At 34.8% G+C, this 26780-nt stretch overlaps 1 protein-coding gene across 1 annotated transcript; it reads left to right on the top strand.

Annotated features, from left to right (window-relative positions):
- Positions 1-188: 188 nt before the first annotated feature.
- On the top strand, positions 189-26780 carry LOC107419250 ((+)-cis,cis-nepetalactol synthase NEPS3-like). The gene is made up of 4 exons (XM_060815036.1): positions 189-363; positions 17028-17050; positions 19547-19963; positions 26436-26780. Exons 1-4 carry the CDS (start codon positions 189-191, stop codon positions 26778-26780), a joined length of 960 nt encoding a protein of 319 aa, XP_060671019.1.

Here is a 26780-nt window from a genome sequence, read left to right as displayed (position 1 = left end):
TGTAAACTTGGCATTGTTACTTCAAACTATATAAATATTTATATTTTGCATCCTAAATTGTTTATTCAGATATTTTACATCCTAAACCACGTGAAAGCTTGGACCGCTGCTCGGTGTTGCAGTATCCGTTTAATACATTAACAGAATAAACACATATGCCCAACATGACTTTAATAAAAGGGTCAGAAATGTCTTTTTGCACCTATAACCTTCCTCTGAGAGTCTGGTTCCTGTTTGGCTTCTCAGAAAAAGATTTGGAGTCGGAGTCTGCTTCTTGGGTTTTTCTTGGATCGGTTTCTCTCCAATTTCTGATTCTTGTTTGGCTTCTCGAATTCCACATTGCTGGGTTTCTTGCTTTGGGAGGTTTTCGTATTTTGGTGGTAGTGAAGGTGGTGGTGGTGGTTTTGGTTGTTATGTTCTTGGATGAGCTTAGTTTGACTAGATCTGAGAATTTTTCTTAGAAACTAATGGATTAGAAGATTACAAAGGAAAAAAAAGAAAAAAGAAAAAGAAGAGAAAGAGATTCATGAAACATTTTCGTTGCTTTAGACGATTGCCATAAAACTTTTTCCAATATATTTTGTTGCTTTTAAACTTAACCAAGATTTATGAAATTAAAATTCTCTCCATATTATTTGTGGAATATGTGTGGGGTTCTGATTTTAGCATTTGATGTTGCAAAAAGTTAATAGGAATAAAGCTTGTGGTTTGGCTATTGGGTATAACCTCCATTTTTCAAACACCAAGGAGAGGCAATGTAACACTCCGTCCCAAACTACATCGGAATTATTGCACGTTGACCGTTGATCGAGTGGGTCAAAAGTTGACTTTTTGTTCCGGTTGAAATTTCTAATTGACCGTGGTACCGTAGCGAAGTACATGATGCCCCGAGTTCGTAGACTAGTAGCACGTCGAAAACGGAACTACGGTTTGAAAGTTATGGGCAAAACAAGTCGAGGTTTAAATTGTCCAAAAGGTGCCGGAAGTTGACTTTTTATGGTTGTAGAATTTTGTTTTGACTTTTGTATGGTTGTAAAATACTCGTTGAAATGAGTTCATAGACTAGCGGCACGCTTAAATTGGACATCTGGTTAAAAAGTTATGGACATGTGAAGTTTTCCGAATATCGTAATATTTTAATGTATCTGGCTTGAATGAACAGTACATGCCATGTGTCGCAATTTCAGCCAATCCCATGAGTGAACAATGTCACCCATGGGTGGCTTTTATTCAGGCAAAAACGCATGAGCCGGCGGAAGGAGAGAGAAAGAGGGGAGGAGAGAGAGAGCTAGAGAGAGAAACCGATCGGCCACCGCCACTTAGCCATTTTCCGGCCACCCTCCCCTCACACGTGCCACCCCACCTTGAAGACCACCTAAAAACCGGCCAGCCAGCCAAAAACCACGGCCAATCGACGGCCGATGCGCCCGGATTGAGGCTTTTTCCGACGGTGGTGCCTATTCATTCAAACCCCGATTTCTCCCTATTCCGGCCACCGTTTGCCTCACCGCCAGTCCCATTGAGTTACCCATCACCAGATCTACCTTCCCACCAAAAATCACGGCCAATGGCCACTGGATGCACCGCCGGCGGTGATGGGTTCCGGTGACCACGGTGGGTCACCGGGAAAATTGACTTTCCAGCGAGTTTTCGGCTGCACCACCCCTCCTTTCCCACTAATTCCAACACTTTAAACCCAAATCCGATGTCCCCTTTCCTCAAATCTCAACGGATTGAGAGAATTGAGGAGGTGAATCCCGAAAGCTTTCCGGTGAGATTCCGGCCACCTCAGGTCCGATCTCCGGGAAGTAAGACCGAATTCGTAATTCTCGTCATACAAGCTTCGATTCGGTTTATTATTTGTCAATTTTGGTTAACGTTTGTGTTAAACCCCTCGGGTACTGGGTATTATTTATCCGAATAAAATATTAATTTATTTGAGATGTGTAATATTGTTGTTCTAGGAGCACGTGTACGTCGTGGAATTGATCCCATGGAGGATCTTGGGTTAATGCGTGCTCTAGGTAAGTGACCCACCTTCAAATTAATTTCGGAAATTAAATTTGTGAATATTTTGTGTGAATTGAATATTTGAAATTGATATTTTATGTGCCAAATAATTAGGGGATTTATTTGTGGAAATTTGATGCCCAATTGAGTGAATCAAAAAATTTATATATCAAGAATATTTGGGAATTTAAAGAAATTGTGGTTTTAGTTTATTTGAATTATTGCTATGGTTATTATTCAATTATTGTGCACAATTATATGAATTAATTATATACAGAATTTATATGGTTTTCATATTACTGATTTAAATTGATTTTTGAGAATTTGAGAAAAATATGGATTTAAATTATTATGTTTTAAAAATATTTATGCTGGAAATATTAATGGCTTGATTTTATGCCATTGGAAAATTTGGATATTTAAATTGATGGAATTGAGAGTTGATGGGTTTGAAATTGGTGGAATTTATGAAATGAATTTATGACGATGATTTATAAAGGAATTGTGGAAAATTTACGGGTTTAATTGTATGAAATAAACCTGATGATATTTATGGAATTTTGAGATTTTGAAAAATATTGATTTATGATTTATGCGTTTTTAGATGCACCATACACGTACTGTTGTTTTATGTATATGGATGTGATTAGTGCGCACACGCATATGATTAGCGCGCAGGTGATTTATGGGGTTGTCCTGTGATTGCCATCGGATAAGGGTAGGCTGCCCTTCCGTGGCCGGGACGCCTATTAGCAGCAGCGCGGTGGGACGCCACGCGACCGTATGCCGGTTTCTCTCTTTAATCTCCTGTCTGGTGGTACCTCGGAACGTTGGGTACCGTTGGCGCCACTGGTATATAGTGGGTGCATCAAGTGATTTTCAGAACTTGGATTTCAAAATAAATATTTTGAAATTGTATTTAAATTAAGAATGTATTTAATGTTGTTTTTATTATTTATTTAAATTTAAAGCTTTACGCGAATTTTATGAAATTGATATCGTGATTTTATTACCTATTCTCATTAATGTTTAAAAGTTATTTGCCTTGATTTTATCATTTAAATAGATTGGTTTTTTAAAATAAATTCTATTATATTTTTATCATTTGTTTTATATCAATGTTTAAATTGATTTAAAATATTTCTTTGATTATTTCATTGATTTAATTAATAAATTTATAATTTATATAGTGGGTTTATTTTTGTCCTTATGCCAAATTTCTTTAATACAAGTTTAATTATGATTTTAATTATGGTATCCAATGATGTCTTATTCTATATTTCCATTATAAATTTTGGATCTTTAAATTCTTGTATATTATTTGTTTATGACATTTATTAATCAATTAGTAATTGTTACGAAATTATTTTATTTCTATTCCTATTTTATTTTCATTATAAATTTTGGATGCTTGATTTATTATATTTTATTTGATATTTAGTTAACTAATTGTTTCCCTGTTTTTCGGGGAATACAAATAACGGATTTTGCGAAAATATTTTAAAAGATGAACTTTTCAAACGGAGTGAATGGTGAGGGTTTTAAGAGAAAATATTATTTTCAATTAATTATTATTTATTTACTTACTTATTCTTAATTAATCAAGTGTACTATAATTATCGTTGCTTTATAATTGTACAGTAGATAGGGTCACTCACTGAGATGATTAGCATCTCATATTTTTAAACTCCATTTCCCTAGGTACAAGGATTGGAAGACATTGATCGTCCAGGGCGAGCCCGATGTCTTAGTTCATTGCCAAAAGTCCAAGAAGCATTTCCTCCCTTTTTCCTCTTCATCTTGTATTGCTTCTTTATCTGACATTGTATTAATTTCACATTTATTTGTATAATGCTCTGTATACTGTATTGAACATTTAGTTATTAATTATGCACTGATTTACTGTTATTCATTTTGAAGTGCTGTGAATTTGTAGAATTATATTGTAGTAAGATGGGAGGAATAAGGTGGTGGTTATAGAAGTGTGCTTTCATTGCAGGAAATTTGTGGTAAGTCCAACCCTTAGGGGAGGTTCTACCGGATTTTCCATTGGAAGGTCCGATAGGATTTCCCTAGGATCATGGCTTGCCTAGGGTTTCGGTGAGGAATTTTGGACGAGTCCTGACAGGCAACCCACTAGTAATTATGACTCCTCCCATCTAAATTCATCATTCATGACGTCTGGATGAATCATAACTTTTCAGATCTAAAAGTGCTTCAGCCAAGCCATCGCCCAGGAGAACGCGGTGAAATTTTGAAGTTTTCTTGTGTTGCTTACTCTTATAGCTTGGAAGTGGGATTATGCTTCTTGATCCCGATCTCAATACTTGAGGAACTCTTGGTTGAATTGCTTATGGATTTCATAATCTTGGCCTATATTTATTTATTTATTTATTTTTGAATAATTTGGTTTTTCGTTTTGAACAGGAAGAAGAAAAGTATAATCATGGATTTCTGCCATGATATTGTGGACATATCAAGAGTGAATTCTGATAGAGTTTTGGCCCAACACCAAAATGTGAATGATTTTTATTTGGGCTTGAGGTTTTGTTTATTCACTTTACAGGTTGGTTAGAAAAGATTTGTTTTGATTAGTTTTTTAAATAAATAAAATAATAATTTTTGAAATATTTTGGTTGAGAGTTTCAAGGGAAAACCAACTCTTTTGAGTGTTTGAGGTCTTAACGTTTTTTGAATGTTCTTTTTAATTTTTTTAGGAAAAAAATACAGAAAAAATTATTTTAGAGAAATAATGTGAAAAAGGAAAAATTAAAGAGAAAAACAGTGACAATGGTAAAGTGAAGGTGTGCAAAAGTTCGAAGGAAAGATCTTGGAGATGCCGTGTCCAAGTTTTTTAAGCTGTTCTATCCTAGAAGATGTTTGTCACAAAACTTCTGCACCGGTAGACATATAATGTCTTAAGATTGTTGGTGACATGGCATGGCACCACATCAGCATGACACCACATTAGAGGTGAGATGATGTGGCATGGTGCCATGTCAGCAGGGTGATGATGTGGCGGTGTGCCGCATCAGCACATGGTGCCACATGGCAGTGCCACACCAGCATAATGATGATGTGGCAGTCTACCACATCAACATCATGCCAAGTCAGCATAGTGATGATGTGGCATTGTGTCATGTCATCAAGGTGTCATCAAGGTGCCACATCAGTAGCAGTGACACGTGGCATTGATGTCATCGATGATGTCAGCCCTGTGGGTGTATACAACAATTTTTGTAGTGTATATAGAAACCTTAAAAATCGTATTTTTTTTTTTTATGTTTTCCTATTGGAAATTGCTTATATTTAGTTTGTTAAGATATAAAATAACAATTAATTAATTTCTGTTTTTGTGATTATACATAAATGGCAAGTGGAAACAATAGGACTATGCCCACTCAGACTTCTGGAATTCAGATGCCTATTTCTGCTAGTCACGCAGAGAAACTTGAGAAGTTCAACAGAGCAAACTTCAAGAGGTGGTACTAGAAGATACCATTTTACTTGACCACACTAGGACTTACTTGGTATTTAATTGAAGATGCAACATCTAGTAATGAAGAGAGTGATAAGGAGATACTCATAGCTGTGGATGCATGGAACAATTCCAATTACTTATGTTGGAATTATGTCCTAAATGACCTTTCTAATGCCCTGTATGGAGTATACTGTGGCACGAAATCAGCAAAAGAGCTGTGGGAAACACTGGACCGGAAGTACAAAACTGAGAATGCTGGGTCCGAAAAATTTATTACAGGTCGATTCTTGGACTATATGATGGTGGATACAAAGCCATTAATGAATCAAGTACATGAATTGCAAGTGCTGATTCAAGAAATGTTGCTGAAGAAATGATCATGAATGAAGCCTTACAAATGTCTTGTATGATTGAGAAGCTATGTCAGGACCCGTCCAGAATTCCTTCCCCGGAACCCTAGACAGCCCTGATCCCAGGGAAACCCTACCGAACCCTCCAACGGAAAATCCGGCAGAGCCTCCCCTAAGGGATTTACTTACCACAAATTACCTGCACTGAAAACACACTTCTAACAACATCCCCTTATTCCTCCCACAGTCTACAAATTGTTTCCACAAATTTCAGCACTTCAATATAAAAAAAATACAGTAATCCAGTGCAAGATAAATACAACCAGAGTGAAAGAAATAGTACAACTGCAATAAAAGAAGAACAGGGTACTTCACGCAGTAAAACAGCGATGAAGATCAAGTCCGCTCCGGATGAACACCGACAACCTGGTACCTAGAGGAACGGAATTTAAGAGTGTGAGATGCTAATCATCTCAGTGAGTGACCCTATCTATATAATATCACAGTAATAAGTAGATAGATAATAATTAATTGGAAATAATAATTTCTCTCAAAACCCTTACAATTCTCTCAGTTGGAAAGGTTCCCCTTTTAAAACCTTTTCACAAAACCCTTTATTCATATTCCCCGAAAACCAAGACATCAAATAAATATCCGAACAGTAATAATTAATTTTAATTCCAATACAGCTTTAAAACAATTTATTTTTAAAACACCGTTCCGAAAATCAGTTGATGCACCCACTATATACCAGTGGCGCCAACAGTACCCAGCGTCCCAAGGTACCGCCAGACAGGAGGTTATAGAGAGAAACCGGCATACGGTCGCGTGGCGTCCCACTGCGCCGCTGCTAACCAGGTGTCCCGGCCAAGGGGGGTGGCCTACCCTCATCCGATGGCAACCACAGGACAACCTTATAATATCAACCGCGCGCTACTCACACCCACCTGCGTGCTAATCACATCACCTGCGCGCTAATCACACCCACCTGCGCGCTAATCACAACCGTGTGCACACTAACCATATCACATATAAACAGAACACCAGTACGTGCACGGTGCATCCAAAAATCATAAAATCCACATGTTTAAATTATATAACAAATTTCACATTTTTCATAAACATAGCGGGCATAGTCCATTCGCTTGAACCCGGAAATTCTCCGTAATTTCTTTATAATCAACACCATAAATTCCATGATTTTCAAATCCACCAACTACCAAAATCCACCAATTCAAATATCCACATTTTCTCAATAGCATAAATAATTCTCGAAATATAATAATCAAATCTCATAATATTCCATGGGCATATTTTATAAAAATTGAAATCACCAACATAACCAAATATTTTCCTTGAAATATTTGAAAGTCAAATCGTGCCCAATTTACAATTAAAACCACACCAATTTCAAAATCCTCAAAACCATAAAATAATTTCACATGGCATAAATTTGTAGAATGCACATTTTCTTAAATCCAATAAATTCATAAATAATTCCACAATAAATCCAATAAATATTTGGCACATAGAAATTAAATTCCAAATATTTAAATCGCACATAATATATTCACCAAATAAATTTCCAAAATTAATTTGAAGGTGGGTCACTCACCTGGAGCACGCAATTAACTCATGATCCACTACGGGATCAATTCTACGACTCACCGGTGCTCCTAGAACAAAATTCACAGACAGTCAAATAAATTAATATTTTATTCGGGTAAATAATACCCGGTACCCGGGGGGTCAAAACACAAACGATATCTAGAATTTACGAGTTATATACCGAATCGAAGCTCGAGTGATGCTAATCACAGATCCGGTCTTAATTTCCGATGATCGTACCCGACGGGGTCGGAATTTCGTCGGCAAGCTTTTCGGGTTTCGGCTCCGCAATTCTCCCAAACCGTCGCGAATTGGCGGAAACGGAAGCCGGATTCGGATTCAGGAGATTCGGGTACTCGCCGAAACAGTACTTTCCGGCGAGCCGCCACGGTCACCGGCAACCGTCGCCGGCGGCGGCGCATGCGGTGGCCGTTGGCTGTGAAATTTTGCAGACTTGTAGATCTCGAGGAGAGCAATCCAACGGGACCGGCGGTGAGCAAAACGGAGGTCGGACGGCGGAGAAATCACCGTTTGAAGATTTCCGACCCCTCCCCGGAAAATGCTCCGATCCCGGCGCGTCGGTGGTCCGATGGCCGTGATTTTTGGTGGGTAGGCCGGACTTGAGGAGAGGATCAAGGCTAGCTGGCGCGTGTACTGTATATCGGCCGGAACAGGGTCGATTTGCGGTGGCCGGCGGTGGAGGGGAAAAACTCACCGCCGAACTTCGGAGCTCCGATCCGAGCGCGTCCGGCGGCCGTTCGTCGTGAAATTTGGAGGTTTTGCCGGAAATGAGGTGGGCAACCTGGCTGGCCGGCGCGTGTACAGTATCTAGGCAGGAAAACTTGAAAAAGTCCGGCGGTCGGTGGGTCCTCTCTCTCTCTTTCTCTCTCCTCTCTCTCTTTCTCTCTTTTCTCTCTCTTTCTCTCTCTTCCCTGAGAGTTTTAACAAATAAAAACCATGCGTGACACTGTTCATGCCATGTGGACCAATCAGAAGCTGACACGTGGCGTTACTGTACACTTAAGCCAAATATATTAAAATAATACGGTACCCGGCGAATTTCAAACGTCCGTAACTTTTTAACCACATGTCCGATTTAAGCGTGCCACTAGTCTATGAACTCGTATTGACGAGTACTTTACAACCATACAAGAGTCAACTCAAAATTACATCACAAGAAAAAGTCAACTTCCGGCACCTTTTGGACAGTTTGAACTTCAACTTGTTTTGCCCACAACTTTCAAACCGTAGCTCCGTTTTTGACGTGCTACTAGTCTACGAACTCAGGGCGTCATGCACTTCGCCACGGTACCCTGGTCAACTCGAAATTCCCACCGAGTCAAAAAGTCAACTTTTAACCCCTTTGGTCAACGGTCAACGGTCAACCTCGGTCAACGTGCACGGATTCCGGTGCGATTCTGGACGGGGTGTTACAAGCTACCTCCAAGTTGGAGTGACTTTAGGAATTATTTGAAGCACAAAAGAAATGAGATGGATATGGAGGCTCTTATTAGCAAGCTTTGCATTGAAGATGACAACATGACGTCTGATAAAAGAGCTTCGAAGGCTGTGTTGAAGGCTAATGTTGTGGAGCATGGTCAGAGCTCTAAGAACAAGAAAAAAACTAGAAAAGCTTCCAAGTTGAGGCCTAAAGGAGGAATCTCCAAGAAGGCCAAGTTTCAAGGTAGGTGCTTTAACTGTGACAAGATGGGTCACAGAGCTACAGAATATAGGCTACCTAAGAGAAAGAGAAACCAGGCACAGGTAATGGAGGACATCACTTGAGAGGTCGATGACATTGACCTTAGTACTGTGATCTCTAAGGTGAACTAGGTGCGATCTAATCCTAAAGAGCGGTGGGTAAATATTGGTGCGACCTGCCACATGTGTTCGGATAGGAGCATGTTCACTTCCTTCGAACCAGAGAAGAATGGGGAGAAGTTGTTCATGGGTAACTCCGCTACCTCATAAATCCAAGGTGAGGGCAAAGTAATCCTGAAGATAACCTTGGGAAAAGAGCTGACTCTAAATAACGTACTGTATATTACAGACATTCGCAAGAATCTGGTATCCGGATTGCTGCTGAGTAAACATGGTTTTTGCTTAGTGTTTAAGTCATATAAGGTTATTCTGTCCAAATTTGGGATATTTGTGGGAAAGGGTTATGTAGTCAATGGTTTATTTAAACTTAATGTAATGACTGTAAAATGAAAAGAAAGGAATAAAGCTAGTAGTTCTTCTGTTTATTTGCTTGAGTCTTCGATTTTGTGGCATGGTAGACTAGGATATGTTAATTTTAATTCTCTGCGGAGGTTAACTAACTTAAATCATATTCCCACGTTTGAAATTGATTCCAACCATAAGTGTAAAACTTGTGTGGAAGCAAAATCAACGAGGTCATCATATCAAACAATTGATAGAAATAATGAACCTGTAAATTTAATATATAGTGATGTATATGATTTAAAATTCGCACCGACTAGAGGTGGTAATAAGTATTTTATCACCTTTATTGATGATAGCACTAAATATTGCTATGTATACCTGCTAAAGAGCAAGGATAAGACTATAAAGAAATTTATTCTTTATAGAACAGAAATTGAGATTCAACTAAACAGGAAAGTTAAAGTGATCAGAAGTGATCATGGTTGAGAATATGTAACTCCATTTGGAGAGTATTGTGCTCAATATGACATTATACATGAAGTTACTCCACCATATTCACCACAATCTAATGGTGTGACTGAACGAAAAAATAGAACTTTAAAAAAATTGATGAATGCAATGCTGATAAGTTCTGAATTACCTCAAAACTTGTGGGGAGAAGCCATTTTATCGGTAAATGACCTTTTAAATAAGGTGCCTTGGAAAGATCAAGTAAAGACACCCTGTGAGTTGTGGAAGGGAAGACAACCTTCCTACAAATATTTATGAGTGTGGGGGTGTCTAGCTAAAGTAATGGTACCTACACCTAAGAAGGTGAAGATAGGTCCTAAAACTGTTGATTGCATCTTCATAGGATTTGCACAGAATAATAATGCATATTAGTTTTTTTTGGATAGGCCAGAAAGTTTTGATATACAAAATAACACAATAATGGAATCGATAAATGCATCATTTTTTTAACACATTTTCCCATATCAAGTGGAAAAAAGGACCAAGTTTGTCTAAACAAACTGACGATATTATTAGTGATGATAATAATGATAGTAATTGAGAACAAGAGAATAAAGATGAGACTAAGATTGAGATTAGACATAGCAAAAAAGTAAGAACCGAAAAATCCTACGGTCCAAATTTTCTTACTTATATGCTAGAAAGTGAACCTCAAAGCTTCTAAGAGCCTGTAAATTCTTCTGAAGGGAATTTATGGAAAGAAGCTGTAAAAAGGGAGATTGATTCCATCTTGCAGAATCACACTTGAGAATTAGTAGATCTTCCTTCAAGTTGTAAACCTTTGGGTTACAAATGGATCTTTAAAAGGAAGATGAAATCAGATGGAATAATAGATAAATACAAGGCAAGGTTTGTAATTAAGGGATACAAGCAAAAAGAAAGCCTTGATTATTTTGACAATTATTCTCCAGTAACGAGAATAAATTGCATAAGGATGGTACTTGCGATTGCTGCATTGCAGGATCTTAAAGTACATCAAATGGATGTGAAAACAGTCTTTTTTAATGGAGATCTACATCGAGCAACCTGAGGGTTTCTTTGCTTCAAGACAAGAAAAGAAAGTATGTAGGTTGGTAAAATCTTTATATGGATTTAAACAAGCTCCAAAGCAGTAGCATAAAAAATTTGATAATGCCATGCTAAAAGATGGGTTTAAAATAAATGAATGTGACAAATATATCTATGTAAAAGATACAGAGAATGGATGTGTCATTCTATATTTGTATGTAGATGACATACTCATAATAGATAATGACGACAATATGGTCCGAACTACAAAAGCCATGTTAAATTCCAAATTTGACATGAAAGATATGGGGCTTGCAGATGTGATTTTAGGTATGAAAATCACGAGAACTTCAAATGAAATCATTCTTAATCAAATGCATCATGTAGATAAAATACTAGGCTAGGTTTAGTAATGATGATACTAGTATAGCCAGAACACCCATAGATATGAGTTAACATTTATCCAAAAATAAAGGAGAAAGTATATCTCAAGTGGAATACGCTAGGGTGATTGATGAGTTGTACCAGACTAGACTTAGCCTATACAATAAGTAGATTGAGTAGATATATGAGTAATCTAAATGAAGATCATTGGAAAGGGATTGTTAGAGTATTAAGATACTTACCATATACTTGTGAATAGGGACTACACTATATAAAATATCCTATTGTATTAGAAAGACATAGTGATGCAAATGGGATATCAGGTATTAAGGATTCAAAATCCACTAGTGGCTATGTGTTCACATTAACGGGTTCAGTCGTGACATGGAAGTCCTCAAAACAAAATATGATAGCTCGATCCACTATGGAATCTGAGTTTATCGCATTGGAAAAATGTGGTGAAAATGCAGAATGGCTATGCTAATTTTTAAAGAACATTCCTAGGTGGCCTAAACCTGTGCCAGCAATAAGTTTACATTGTGATAGTCAATCTATGATTGGCAAGGTATAGAATATAAAGATAACATTGCGGATTCGCTAACCAAAGGGTTAAATAGAGAATTAGTTGATAAGTCATCAAGGGGAATTGGATTAAAGCCCATGAATAAAGTCAATACGATGGAAATCCAACCTAATTGACTGGAGATCCCAAGATCTAGGTTCAATGGGAAAACTCAATTGTAAAGACTAGTATGTATCATTGTGGGGGTTAATCCTCTGCCCATTCCTATGATGAAACAGTGATGGAAAAATATTAAGTATAAAGTATGCTTCTAATAATTCCTATAAGTGTGTGAGTGGTAATCTATGTATAGTTATGCTGATTACATTGGGAATATGAATCACCTATGTGAGAGAGAAAAGTGGCTGCTTCAAAGGAGAATTGTTAAGGGCATAATTCTTTAGAAACTCTTGCAGAACCAAGGAGGTGTTCAGGGCCAAAATAAACACAACAGTGAGAACCGAAGTGCACTAGGAAGGAATCATGTGTGGGCTATGTTGTCATTTACACAATGGAAGAAATGGTTAAAAAATTTCGTATGTACCATTAGTCAGTAAAGAAGATAGTTTCACAAGGGAAGGTTCAAAAAGTAACATCTACCTATCTTATGCATGTTCCGACTGCAGAACTTTACCACAAGAGTCATGTTTTTTTTTAGAAGTCAAATAATTCATGTGGGGATTGTTAGATTTTTGGGCAAAAACCAAAATGTGAATGATTTTTATTTAGGCTTAGGCTTTTGTTTATTCACTTTACGTGTTGGTTAGAAAAGATTTGTTTTGATCAGTTTTTTAAATAAATAAAATAATAATTTTTGAAATATTTTGGTTGAGAGTTTCAAGGGAAAACCAATTGTGTTGAGTGTTTGAGGTCTTCACATTCTTTGAACGTTCTTTTTAGTTTTTTCAAAAAAAAAAAAAATACAGAAAATTATTTTAGAGAAATAACTTGAAAAAGGAAAAACCAGAGAGAAAAACAGTGACGGTGGTAAAGTGAAGGTACGCAAAAGTTCGAAGGAAAGATCTTGGGGGTGCTGTGTCCAATTTCTTGCAACTATTGTATCTTGGGAGACATTCGTCACAAAACTCCTGCACTGGTAGGCGTAAGATGTCTTAAGGATACTATGGTATCATACAGGCCTTAGTCAAACTTCTAGAAAGCAGATCAATTCCAGAAAATACAGGTTCTAAATTATCTGAATATTTTATGTAATTTTAAATTTATGTTGTTTTAATTTTCCACATGTATTTACATATATATATATATATATATATACATATATTTTTCACAATAAATTCCATATTATTAATATTTTTTTTTCTTGGTACAAAAAAGCCATCTTATTCTTGTTGGTTGACTACTGAAAAAAGCAGAGAACAAAAGCTAATATTTCTGATTGTTTATGGTATATTACATATGGATAAATAAATGTAGTATGCAAATTTACATCTATTTATCAATATTCTTTGGTTATCTTGCTCAGTAAAGTCTCTCAAACAATTGTTTTTTTAAAAGAAAAATTTTAAAGGCTTTTATGTTTTCTTGGAGCATAAGATTTAGTGTTTATTATCTTCTGATCCAATTGTTTGATAAAATATGTTTGAAGGGGTCAATTCTTGTGTTTTGATCAATAGTTTTGGAAGAACACTTGTCATTACTGTTACTTAAATAATGAAGTAAACTATAATTCGAGGGATCTATTTTGAATCAATTAATGGAGATAATGCTAGTTTGTTTTGTTCGTACTTTAAATTGAATTTTCTATCATACCAAATGCTTTTCGATCAACCTTGAAAACATAGATCCAAAGCAATGGCAATGTTGAATTACTCTCAATTTGATTGGTTCAAAAGAAAAGCATGCTTTCATCTACAACTTTCTTGAAATGTCCAAAAAGAAAGAAGATAATCCCAATATATGAAATGCTAAAATATAACTTATTTGTATATAAAATTTTCAAATGCAGAAGGATGATTAGCTTGAATAATGTCCGAAGACTAATGAGCATGAATTTAATGAGTTTATAGTTGCCAGTAAGTATGTCCTCTTGCCAAGCTACTCTCTCTCCCTTATTGGGAAAAACTAGGGCTCCTCCCTAATTGTTATTCAAGAACTTGAGACTAATTGCAATAGAGAAATAGCACGAATAATCAAAGCACACACCAAACATACATGGCAAAATAATAAAGAGAAGATAAGAGATTTTTACTTGGTTCAAAGATCAATGTGATCCCTCCACTAACAAAGTGCAACCACATAACTTTCACTATCAATAGAAGGTTTTTACAATGGTGAAGAATCCCACTTCCTCTTTTTGTTAGCTCTCTCCATCCAAATCACATTAGGGTACAAATATACACATTAAAATTGGGACAAAAGTGACAATTGATTAAAGACTCAAAAATAAATACATAAATAAAATAAATAAAACTAAAGACCCAAAATGGTATTCGCGTGAGTAGCGTGTTGCCGGGGGTGGTTGGGAAGCCAGCAGCGAGTGCCTCGCTTGGAGTTGATGAGGATCATTTGGATGAGGTTGTGCAGAATTTCTCGAGGATGAAACGGGTTTTGCAAACGAAGCATGCTATTGATGCGGTGTCTTTTTTGGCATCCGATGAGTCAGAGTTCGTGATTGGGATTAAATTTGACTATCAACGGCGGTTTCGTTGCCCCGTAGTCATAGACGTTGACCATTTGATTGCAGTCAAAGCATCTTTTATCTATTTCCTAATAATAAATAATAAATTACAAATGTGTGCGAGACTTCTTTGCTTTATTAATTATTAAAAATAAATGCTCAACTATATCCCGACATCTTTATTTTTCCTTTATATAAGGGTTTTATAGTACGTCTGTATATTTTTATTGTATGGATGTTCGTCAAGACAATGGTTTTTTAAGAAAAATTGTAATTAATATTCGAGTTTGTGTGATAATATTGATAACCATCATCTTTATGAACATCTGTATGATAAAAATGTTCGAATGTCTGCATCATAAACAGACTTTTTCTTTATAAATATATATATATATATATAGTCCGTCTATGGTGCGGACGGTCCTCATGCGGACCACAGTATTGGTGACAGTTTTTCATAGTATTGGTGACGATTTTCTAAAAAATTGTCGTTAATACTATGAAAAACCGTCACTAATACTGTGGTCCTTATGCGGACCGTCCTCACCATAGAATTTCTATATATATATATATATATATATATATGTTTATGTAAATCTTTGTTTCTACGGGAAAAGAGCATTTGTGGTGAAATAAATTAATATGGATATTTTAATGTAAACTAAGTAGGATGATTTTGGCTATACATTAATCATAAACATATAATATATGTATAAAATTATAATACTGACCTTATAGCTAGTAAGGACATTTTATAAGGTAAACCATATTATTTAAATGATACCATATTATGTAAATATATATATATATATATATATATTTAATAAAATCTAGATGGAACAGTAAAAAGGTGGTACGATTTTCATCCAACTATGTAATAATTATAAAAGTTTACAAATTTCGCAGTAATTATCAAGAGCACAACCAAGATGCATGAATTGATGAAATCCCACTCTCAAAAACGCACACCAATGATAAAAAATAAGTTAAATTAAAGACCAAAAAAGCTATAGCCATGGAATTTAGGCTCTGTTTGAAAGGTGGTGAAGTTTTGAGAAAAAATTAATTTTCAGAAAAACAATTGTTGGTTGAGGGCAATGCAAAGACAATCATTGACCTCATCATGGGAACTTTTCTTTCATATATTAAGGTGTTACTAAGTCATTTAGATCAAGGCAAATAGATTTCCAAAAATAAAATTTTTAGGATTTGCAAATAGTTAAATTATTGTGTACATGTCTTCTAATTGAGAATAAAATTATTTATGAAAAATATATATATTATCATTTTCTTTGAGAATCTCATAATGACATGGGTTTGAGAGATTTACTTTCAAATTTATGTTTCCAATTCCTAATAATTAGACTTCCAATAAATCTGTATTTTCCATCTTTTAAAAATTATCCAAACATAGGGAAAAAAAAAAAAAAAGAAGTTAACTTTTCAAAAAAAAAAAAAATCTCAAATTCCAACAAAGGATGACACTTCCCAAACAAGCTTTAGGGGCTAACTTATAATCAATGGTTTGCTAAGTGTTGAAGGTATAGTCCTAATTAAAGGTCATGCATCTAAGTAATCCTCATCTTTATCAAATTCCAAGTCATTACAACTAATTTCATTAATTAAGATGTTGATATTAATGGAATAATTTTTTTTTAAAGATATTAATGAGAAATTTTAGAACAAAAGGCAATTATCAAATAAAGAACTAGGAAATTGGACACATATATACAATCTTTCATCAATAATATTGTTTGAGTGGAAACAATCAGGTTGAATTTTTTGAACTTTCTAATTACTACTCCACTTAAGGTGAAAAAAAGAAAGAAAAAGTAGGAGTTAATAGCCGCCGGTATAGTACCAACTTATTTTATTCTTCAACGCTCAAATTAGGTTATAAATTTATTCTTTGGAAATTGTGAGTATAAAGGGCTAATTTAGGAGAAAATCTTTAGTACCACCGCGGTACCACGTCACACTATGCAACATCAAAACATTTATTGCCACATGTTTTAACATTTGCCACATGTATTGCTATCTCTTACCTTTTTATTTTAAATTTTACAATTCATAATTAAGCTTTTTATTTTTTTATTTTTAAAATTAAATTTTAAAAAGCTTTCATTGCTTGCTTTAGAAAATGACTTTTCATGTTCCAAACTAAAATTCTCCTCTATGGTTTTATTTGTCCATTGTTAGCTACGTTTGAGTGTGAAGATATCCAACTCTTTTTTCAAAATCATCTTGTAAGCTATTCAACCCAGAAAGAGTAGTAAGGATTTGGGTTTGGCAAATATGATTCTTTTACAGCTTGGTTGGCTTCTCTAAGAGAAGTTAATTGATATTTTTTTGAAAAAGCAATGAAATAAAACCATTCCTTTAGCGGATAAATTCACCCAAACACGAGTAAATTCAAAATTATCTAAAATATAAAATACGCTAATTAGTAGTATCCCAAATCTACCCCATGTTTTATTTATCACCTTTTTTGTAGAATTTTTTTTTAAAAAAAAATCAAAATGTTTAAAAAGATAGTGAAGGAAAGGATTTACTTCAAAATAGTGAGAAAAAGAACCTTAAGAGAAGCCTCAAAATATTGAAATTCGATATGAACTCTAATTTGCTAAAGAATTATTTCAAATACACACACTTTTGTACCCTCTCTTCTCTTATGTTCTTCTTAAAACTCCATGACTAGTTTATTTGCTTGAGGCGATAGCAAACCAAGAGTGAAATTCTTCTTTGCTTGATTTTGTTTTCCTTGAATACATCTTTCTTTTCATCTCTGTTATTGTTTTTGGTGGCTGTTGAAGTTACAGCACCCTTGCGGAAGAGGAAATGACAGAGTTTTGATTTTGATTTTCTGTTTTTTTGTTTTTTTTTCTTTTCTTTTATGAGATAGCTGAAAAAAATTTAAAATAAAAAATCAATAGGTGGCGACATATGTGGCAAATGTTAAAACATGTGACAATAAATGTTTTGACGTTATACATTATGATGTGGTACCAAAGATTTTCTCCTAATTTAGGCGTAACTTGCATTGAAGATATGTTTCTTTTTTATTTTATAGCCTCTCCACATTTATTTCAGTGCTACGTGTTAAGGTTCAGTCAAATGTAGCAACTGAGCTTTACTCTCAGTTTGTCATTTAGGCAGGTGTGGGATGATTCTTTGTTGATTAAATTGTTTACTGGTCTGCTTGATTAATCTTGCTATTTGAGCGTTTGACTTGTCACTTGGAAAATATTTGGACTAGGTTTGTCTAGGCAGCTTTCAAGCTTTGTAATTAACCTCCCAAATTATGGTCACATGGCGTTGGCTCGATTGGAACATTCTATTGCCAGGGATATTTTATTTCCTTTGGTGAATCTATTATTTCCTGGCGAGGACCAAATTTTTTTTATACTTGTTATTTGTGGTCTTTTTATTTAATAAATTTTAATAAGAATATTTAATTTTATTATTTTTTATTTAAAAATTATAAAAGTGAATTATTTATCAATAACTATTTAAATTGTTATATACATATAAATTCTACCGATAATCATTTATTAATAATGATAAATAATATTTTTAAATTTTTTTATATGGTATCTGTTGGAAAAGATAACACATGAAAAAGAAATATCTGTTAATATAAACATCATTCATTAATAAATAACAAATAAATAAATATAATTAAATAAGTCATAACTTGTAAATAATATATCGAGGCATGCATAATGAACTATCCTTAAAGAAGATACGACATCTTCTACACTTGTAATATCAATTTCTCTAGAGATATAACGATCAAGAATTCTAAAATGCTGTAATAAAATTTCATATGAACCCTTTTAGCATCCTTGTAATACCTAATTTATATATTAAAAATAATATAAACAAACATTTAATAAAATATACTTTTACTGTCTAAATATAAAAAAATATATATATATATATTTAAGAAAAAAAAAGTATTAGTTAAATGTTAAAAGCTTGTATAACATTTGAATTCAATTGAAAGAGCAATTCTATTTATAGAGCTATTCTAAAATGTAACCATTTGGAATACTTTATATGAAGGTAGAAATTAAGATTTGATGCAACGAATAAAAACAACTTTTAACAACTTAATAAAACGTTATATATATTTATATATATAAATATCTTTTTAATAGGAAACGGTTATTGGCTAAAAACTAATAATAAAAGAAAATTTTAATTCACAAAGATTAATATATACATTATAAAAATTAACCAAACCATCAAATAACATCATATCAAAAATAATAGAGAGAAAGACTGATTTGATCAAAATAGTCATATAAAAACTTGGTCTCCAACTGTTATAGAAAAGTTTAATTCCAATACTTTCTAATATATGTATATATAAATAATATTTATAATTTTAAATAAATTCTAACAGTACCCATTTAAAACCCATACATTATTAAGAGAACAGTGCTTCCAGGAGCACTTCTCATGACATCGAACATTTTCGAACATTTTAGTATGGTCACGTTAACTTGGTGCACCAGTCCAGGTTGTCAGTTTCTAGACAGCTAATTTAATTCGGAGCATATACTCAGCAGATACTTGCAAAAGATTACATAAATATGTATTATAAATATCTCTCATAGTTTTTAATTAAAAATAATAATAATATATGTTTCTAATTTTTTTTTAAAAAATTTATTATCCACAGAGAAAGAAAAATTTTATTCAAATAAAAATAAAAAATATCTATCAGTGTTAGATATAAAAGGCAATTATTAGATCCAACTTCTTGATGTAAATTTTCTAGACTAATAATATGCATCCAAAAAATGATAGATATTCCAATGAAGAACAAGCTTGATGGAAAAGTTGCAACAGTAATCGGCGGTGCCAGCGGCATCGGTGAAGCAACAGCGCGTCATTTCATCAACCACGGTGCATGTGCTGTAGTGATCGCAGACATCCAAGATGAAAAGCAAAACGTCGCCGCATCGATCTGTTCAGACCGCTGCACCTACATCCACTACGACGTAACTGACAAAGAACAAGCCAAGTCTCTGGTCGAATCCACAGTTTCCATGTACGGCCATCTCGATGTGATGTTCAGCAATGCTGGAATTTTCAGCTCCGGCACCCAAACTGTCCTGGACTTCAACTTCTCGGTGTTTAACAAGCTCTTCGCCGTAAACACTCGCAGAATGGCTGCATGTGTGAAGCACGCAGCCCGTGCCATGAAGGAAGGTGGGGTGAGGGGGAGCATATATAGTATGTACGGCGTATTAGAATTTTACGGATTTAAATATACATAATAAATTCCATAAATCATAAATTACTAACCTCCAAACGCAGCAATTGATAAATTAAATCTTTAATCCTGTAAAATAGAAAACAATGTAAAGTAGTACCTATGGACACATTACTCTCAAACCACTCTCAGATCTATGAAAAATTCTAATATCAAAATACCGTATGACATATATTTGCATGCTTGCCCTAGATCTTTTATAGTCTCTGCAAGTCACAATTAGCCATTAATTTTAACACACACAGAATATTAATAATTTAATAATATAATAATACTAGAAAAAATATAGGTAAGTTAATGGACCTATAAAGAGAGTTGGTCCTCCAGTCTAATGGGCCAACTGGAGTCGTATAGAGAGTGTGTGACCAAGGGCCGTACTACAAAATAATAAAATAAATCAGTCCCATTAATGGTATAAATAGGTCCTGTAAGTAAGTAATTGATTATGTTAAGTCCACAATTATTAATTTATTTAACATTCTCCCACTTGGACTGCATAATCATCATCAGATATATAATCCAAACTCACTTACTACAGAATATCCCGAATCATAATGCCATTTCATCTAAATAAATAGTATACCGATAGGGCACAACAATATACAAGACTAGGCAGTAGAGATTCTCTCAGTAAATCTCCCAAAACATTATACCATTTCAACTGAGCACTTTGCATGCCATGAACTCATTCTAGGTAGTAGAGATTTACCTCACCACGTGCAATCCCCCAACACACAAATACCATTTCATCCGAGCATATTGTGTATCGACAGGATACGTTAACATACCCAAACTAGGTAGTAGGGACTCACCATGGCACCTGTGGATCAACATACACATAGACTAATAGTCTCAAGAGGCCTGTAAATATAAGGAGCAATAATATGTGTAATAAAATATCTCATAAATATATAATGATCCACATATATCAATGTATCAAAATAATAAATAATACTTAACATGGATATTACTGCAGAAAATATAACAAATTCCCACTGACCCACAACAGTCTCAACTGCCTAACAATCCCATACAGGACACATGCTCCTCAAATATGCCTACAGGTAAGGCCTTGGGTAGTGGATCTGCCACCATGCTGTAAGTAGGCATTTGAACTACAGTAATGAGGCCTTCTTTAACTTTCTCTTTAACCACAAAATACTTAACATCAATCTACCTTGCACCAGGGGTACCTTTTAAATTATTGGAGAAAGATACTGCTGCAGTATTGTTACAATATATCATAATAGGCCTTTCAATGGAGTCAACCACTCCCAAGTCACGAATAAAATTTCGAAGCCAAACTGCATGACGAGTAGCCTCATAACATGCCACATACTCTGCCTCCATAGTCGAGGATGCTGTCACTGACTGTTTAGCACTACGCCAAGATACAGCACCTCATGCCATGATAAATATAAACCCAGTGGTAGATTTTTTATCATCCACACAGCCTTTGTAATCTGCATCACTATAACCAACAACATCTAGGGAGTTGGTACGTCGATATGTCAACATATGATCTTTAGTACTCTGAAGATACCTAAAGACCTTCTTAACTACTTGATAATGAATAGGACCAGGATTACTCATAAATCTACCAAGCACACCCACAATAAAAGTTATATCAGGCCGTGTACATACTTGAGTATACATCGGGTGCAAATGGGTCTTTAAGACTAAAAGAGACTCTAATAGTCAAGTAGAGAGGTATAAGGCTGGACTTGTAGCCAAAGGGTTTAGCTAGAAGGAATTAATTGATTACACATAGACATTCTTTCCTGTATCCACAAAGGATTCTTTTAGAATCATTATAACAATTGCTGTACATTATGACCTAGAGTTGCATAAGATGGATGTCAGAATTGCTTTTCTGAATGGTGATTTATTTGAAGATATGTATATGGTTCAACCAGTTGGCTTCCAGCAAATAGGAAATGGTAATTTGGTTTGTAAGCTTAAGAAGTTAATTTATGGTCTTAAGTAGGCTTCGAGGCAATGGTATCTTAAGTTTGATGAGGTTGTCATCCAAAATGGCTTTAAGGAGAATGTTGTTAATAGATGCATATATATAAAGGTCAGTGGGAGCAGTTTTATATTTCTGGTATTGTATGTTGATGACATACTTCAGGCTACTAATGACACTGACCTATTGGCTGAGACAAAGTAGATGTTGTGCAACCATTTTGATATAAAAGATCTTGGAGAGGCTTTTTTTGTTTTGGGTATCAAGATTGTTCGAGATAGGACTAATTATGTGTTGTAATTGTCTCAAAAAGCCTATATTGATAGAATCCTTAAGAGATTTGACATGCATAATTGTTCTTCTAGAAGTGTACCGGTCACAAAGGGTGAAAGATTTTCTAAGGATCAATGTCTAAAGAATGATAAAGAGAGAATGGTGATGAGAAATGTTCACTATTCTTCAGCAGTGGGTAGTTTATAGGCTTGCTACCCAATGGTAACTCAACCAAATCCCAAACACCATTTGATGCCAAGAATTTCATTTCATCTTCCATTGTATCCAACCAAAAATTTGAGTGCGAACTGCTTATGGCTTCCTCATAAGTGACTGGATCTTAATCATCACTTATGTCAAAATCATGCTCCTGCAAGTAAACCTCATAATCATCAGGAATAGCCAACCTCATGGTCCTTTGTGACCTTCTTAAAGGCATATCAGCATCTACAATAGCTGGGATATTCTACTCCTCAATTACGGATTCATCCTGATCAACTACTGGATTAATAATATCACTATCAGGAATTACAAGACTAGGAATGAATACATTTTATTCTCTAAATTGAGGCTCCCTTGGACCATTACTATCATCAAATCCAAAATCATATTTAAAATAAACAGCCCTGTCTGATTCAACAATTCTCATGGCGTGAGATGGACAAAAGAATCTTGAACTTCTAGATCCTACACAATAGCCAACAAAATACCCACTTATAGTTTTAGGATCCAACTTCTTAATTTGGGGATTATAAATCCTTACTTCAACTTTGCAACCCCATACGCAAAAATGATGCAAATTAGGCTTTCTCCTTGACCACAACTCAAAAGGAGTCTTAGGAACGGATTTACTTGGAACTTGATTCAAAATATAAGCAGCCGTCCTTAAAGCCTCTCCCCACAAGTAATCTGGCTAGCTAGAATTTGCCAACATAGATCGTACCATGTCCAACAACGTGCGATTTCTCCTCTCAGGTATGCCATTCTGCTAAGGTGTACCAGGCATTGTATATTGGACGTCAATGCCACACTCACGTAAATAAATTGTAAATGGCCCTAGGTTCCGTCCAGTCTCATCATATCTGCCATAAAATTCACCACCTCTATCAGACCTCACAACCTTTATCTTCTTATTCTTTTGAAGCTCCATCTTTACCTTAAACTCTTTAAAAGAAACTTAAGAATCTGACTTCTCACGGATAAGCTCAACATGTCTATAACAAGAAAAATCATCAATAAAGGTAATAAAATATCAATAACCACCCAAAGCAGTTGGAGTGAAAGGTCCACAGACATCAGTATGGATTAATTCCAAAACATCTCCACACCTTACTATCTTATCCTTTCTAACCTTGGAAGTTAGCTTCCCTTTCACACATTCTACACAAGTCGACAGATAAGAGAAATCAAGATTAGGAAGTATTCCATCCTTCACTAACCTTTCCATCCTGTGCCTAAAATATGTCCCAAACACTTATGCCACAACATTGAGGAATTATCATTAACTCTTGGACGTTTAGAAGCAATAATAGGGGCAATAACAGAATTAATAGAAGAATTGAGACCATTACTAAATAAATCAAGTCTATATAAATTGCCACATAAAGTTCTCAAACCAATAACTTTGCCATCCTTATATAATTCAACTTTGTTATGTCCAAACAAGAAACTAAACCCTTGACTATCCAAAAGTGAGATAGATAATAAGTTCCTTCTAATTGAAGGTACATAGGAAACTTCTTGTAATTCTAATAAGTTCCTTCTAATTGATATCTTCCTTCACTCTTAAGTTAGCTCCCATATAAATATGCTGCTCAAGATTGGTTGGCCCCCATTTGCCTTATCATCCCCTGCAATGAATTAGTAACATGAATTGTTACTCCAGTATCTAACCACCAAGAATTCATAGGCACATTAATAATATTGGTCTCAATCATTAAAATATTATCTTTCTTCTCTTGCTTTTCCTTTAAATTCCAATACTCTATCTTCTTGTGTCCAACTTTATTGCAGTAGCCACACCTTCCACTGAAGTACCCTTTCCTTTCTCCTATCTGATAAGTATCATCATACTTAGTATTATTTAAAAGGTCCAAATAATAATGTTTCTCATTCATATCAAACTTGATAAATTTCTTTCTTATCTCCTCAAGAAGTTCCTTTGCAGTATCAACCTTAGAAATACTAGCATACATTGATTTGTCCATATAATTCTCCATCATCATCATACAGCACTTATTAGAATGCTTCCAATCCTCATAAAGTTTCCTATCTGCTGCACTGCTTTCATCAGTGGGTATCTCTGGTGGATCTATCTCTAAAGCCAAATCCAATTTCATAAATGTCAAATTCATAACTAAAGTCTTCTTCCACTTCTCATAGTTTGTCCCATTCAATTTCATCATAGTAGTCATAGGCAGAACATTCGGGGTGCTACTAACTGTGAAAATAGTAAACACAATAAAGCATTTAATATATATATATATATATATATAAAAGAATAACTATTTTCCAGTCCCTCAACACAAAACATAAAATATCAATATCGCTAGGGTATTTGTAGCACTAAAGATACCCTTTTGCAGGCCAGGGATAGTCAACCAAATAACCACAATAAAATGCATTGAACTAAATCACCGACATGGCAACTCAGAACCATGGATACATGGCATTTAATTAACTTCCACTGCCATTTCAGGCGTCAGACAAAGCAACTAAAACCACTGATAGGATAGTCTAGTTACCCGTATAGATCCTGATTAATAAGTAGGAGATAACAACATATTGGCAATTTCATGAAATAGATAAATATAAAATATCCCATTCACTATGCCAACATACATTATATTGGTACACATAATGCAAACAAAATAAGTCTCACGACAGGTGAGTACTTAAAATTTCACACTACTATACCAACTAGGCATAAAGCCTTTTTAGGGAAAGCTAACACAATCCAATTCTCCAAACATAGATACTTAATTTAATTCAATAAATTTGGAATAAAATAATTAAACAAATAAACAAATGAACTAATTACCAATAAACAACTAAATAACAAATTTATATATATATTTTATTATTTTATAATAATAAAATAAAAACAATAGATAAATAAATAATTAATCAACAGTAAATTAATAAATGAGAATAAATATAAATAAGAAAAACAATTTTTTTTTTAAATTCATTTATTTATTTAATTTTTTTTTATTTCCAGTTGCTGACGTCAGCAAACGACATGTCGTGCTGATGTCAGCATGATGATGTCACAGAGGCACAAACAACCTATCGTTTCTTTCATCTCCCTCAGCCAACCGGGTCACGGTCAACCCGGTTCTAGTCCAAACAGGTCACGTGACCCAAATCTTTGACCCGCCTATAATTGGCTTCTCCGGCGGAATTTTTCTTCAATTCTGGTGTCTAAAGAATTCTTTCGGTGTGGGCAACAATATTTAGGGTTGAATTTGGCTTAAAGACCCAAAAAATTTAACACTTAAGCAAGATGTAATTCGGCCTTTAAACAAGAATTTCCAGATCCAATTTTGAAGTTTTCAGTCCAAATTACCTCAAAAAATTAATTCCATTCGACGTAGAGATTAGAACCCACAATACCCAGATCAAAAAATCATGCAAAACACAATTTTCTCAATATTTTGCAAAAGCAGTATACGGCCGAAATAATAACCATGCTCTGATTCCAATTGTTAGAATTTTATGGATCTAAATATACATAATAAATTCTATAAATAATAAATTACTAATCTCCAGCCATTGATAAATTAAATCTTTAATCCTGCGAAATAGAAAACAATGTAAAGTAGTGTCTATAGACACACTACTCTCAAACCACTTTAAGATCTCTGAAAAACCCTAATATCAAAATACCATATGGCATATATTTGTTTGCTTGCCCTAGACATTTTATAGTCTCTGCAAGTCACACTTAGTCATTAATTTTAACACACACAAAATACTAATAATTTAATAATTTAATAATACTAGAAAAAATATGGGTAAGTTAATGGGCTTATAAAGAGAGTTGGTCCTCCAGTCCAATGGGCCAACTGGAGTCTTATAGAGAGTGTGTAACCAAGGGCAGTCCTACAAAATAATAAAATAAGCCAGTTCCATTAATGGCATAAATAGGCCTATAAGTGATTATGCTAAGTCCACAATTATTAATTTATTTAACACGGCGAGCGTGTCGGCCACTCACAGTTTAGGCTTCGGCACTAACTATGTGATGTCGAAGCACGCTGTTCTGGGGCTCGTGAGGTCGGCGAGCTGCATGCTTGCCGAAGATGGGATAAGAGTGAACAGAGTGTTGTCGGGGACGGTGGGGACACCGTTTCTGTGTCGGAGCTTGGGAGTGGAAATGGAGGAAATGGAGAAGGTGGTGGAGTCGAGGTCGAAGTTGAAAGGGGTGCCGACAGAGAAAAACGTGGCTGAAACGGTGGCCTTTTTGTCGTCTGATAAGTTGGAGTTTTTGATTGGGGTTGATTTGGCCGTGGACAGCTTGTATGTTTTTCCTTTATGA

This window comes from Ziziphus jujuba, chromosome 2 (assembly GCF_031755915.1).
Source record: "Ziziphus jujuba cultivar Dongzao chromosome 2, ASM3175591v1".
NCBI classification, from domain to species: Eukaryota; Viridiplantae; Streptophyta; class Magnoliopsida; order Rosales; family Rhamnaceae; genus Ziziphus; species Ziziphus jujuba.
The sequence above is the reverse complement of the archived record's forward strand: the minus strand, read 5'-3'. Positions and strand labels throughout refer to the sequence as shown.

Excerpts from the sequence above, each read along its gene's own strand:
- LOC107419250 (XM_060815036.1), top strand. The coding sequence starts at position 189 with ATGTCTTTTTGCACCTATAACCTTCCTCTGAGAGTCTGGTTCCTGTTT. Across the intron at positions 17,051-19,546 it reads GGTTGGCTTCTCTAAGAGAA|AACAAGCTTGATGGAAAAGT; the intron begins GTTAATTGATAT and ends ATTCCAATGAAG. Across the intron at positions 19,964-26,435 it reads TGAGGGGGAGCATATATAGT|ACGGCGAGCGTGTCGGCCAC; the intron begins ATGTACGGCGTA and ends AATTTATTTAAC.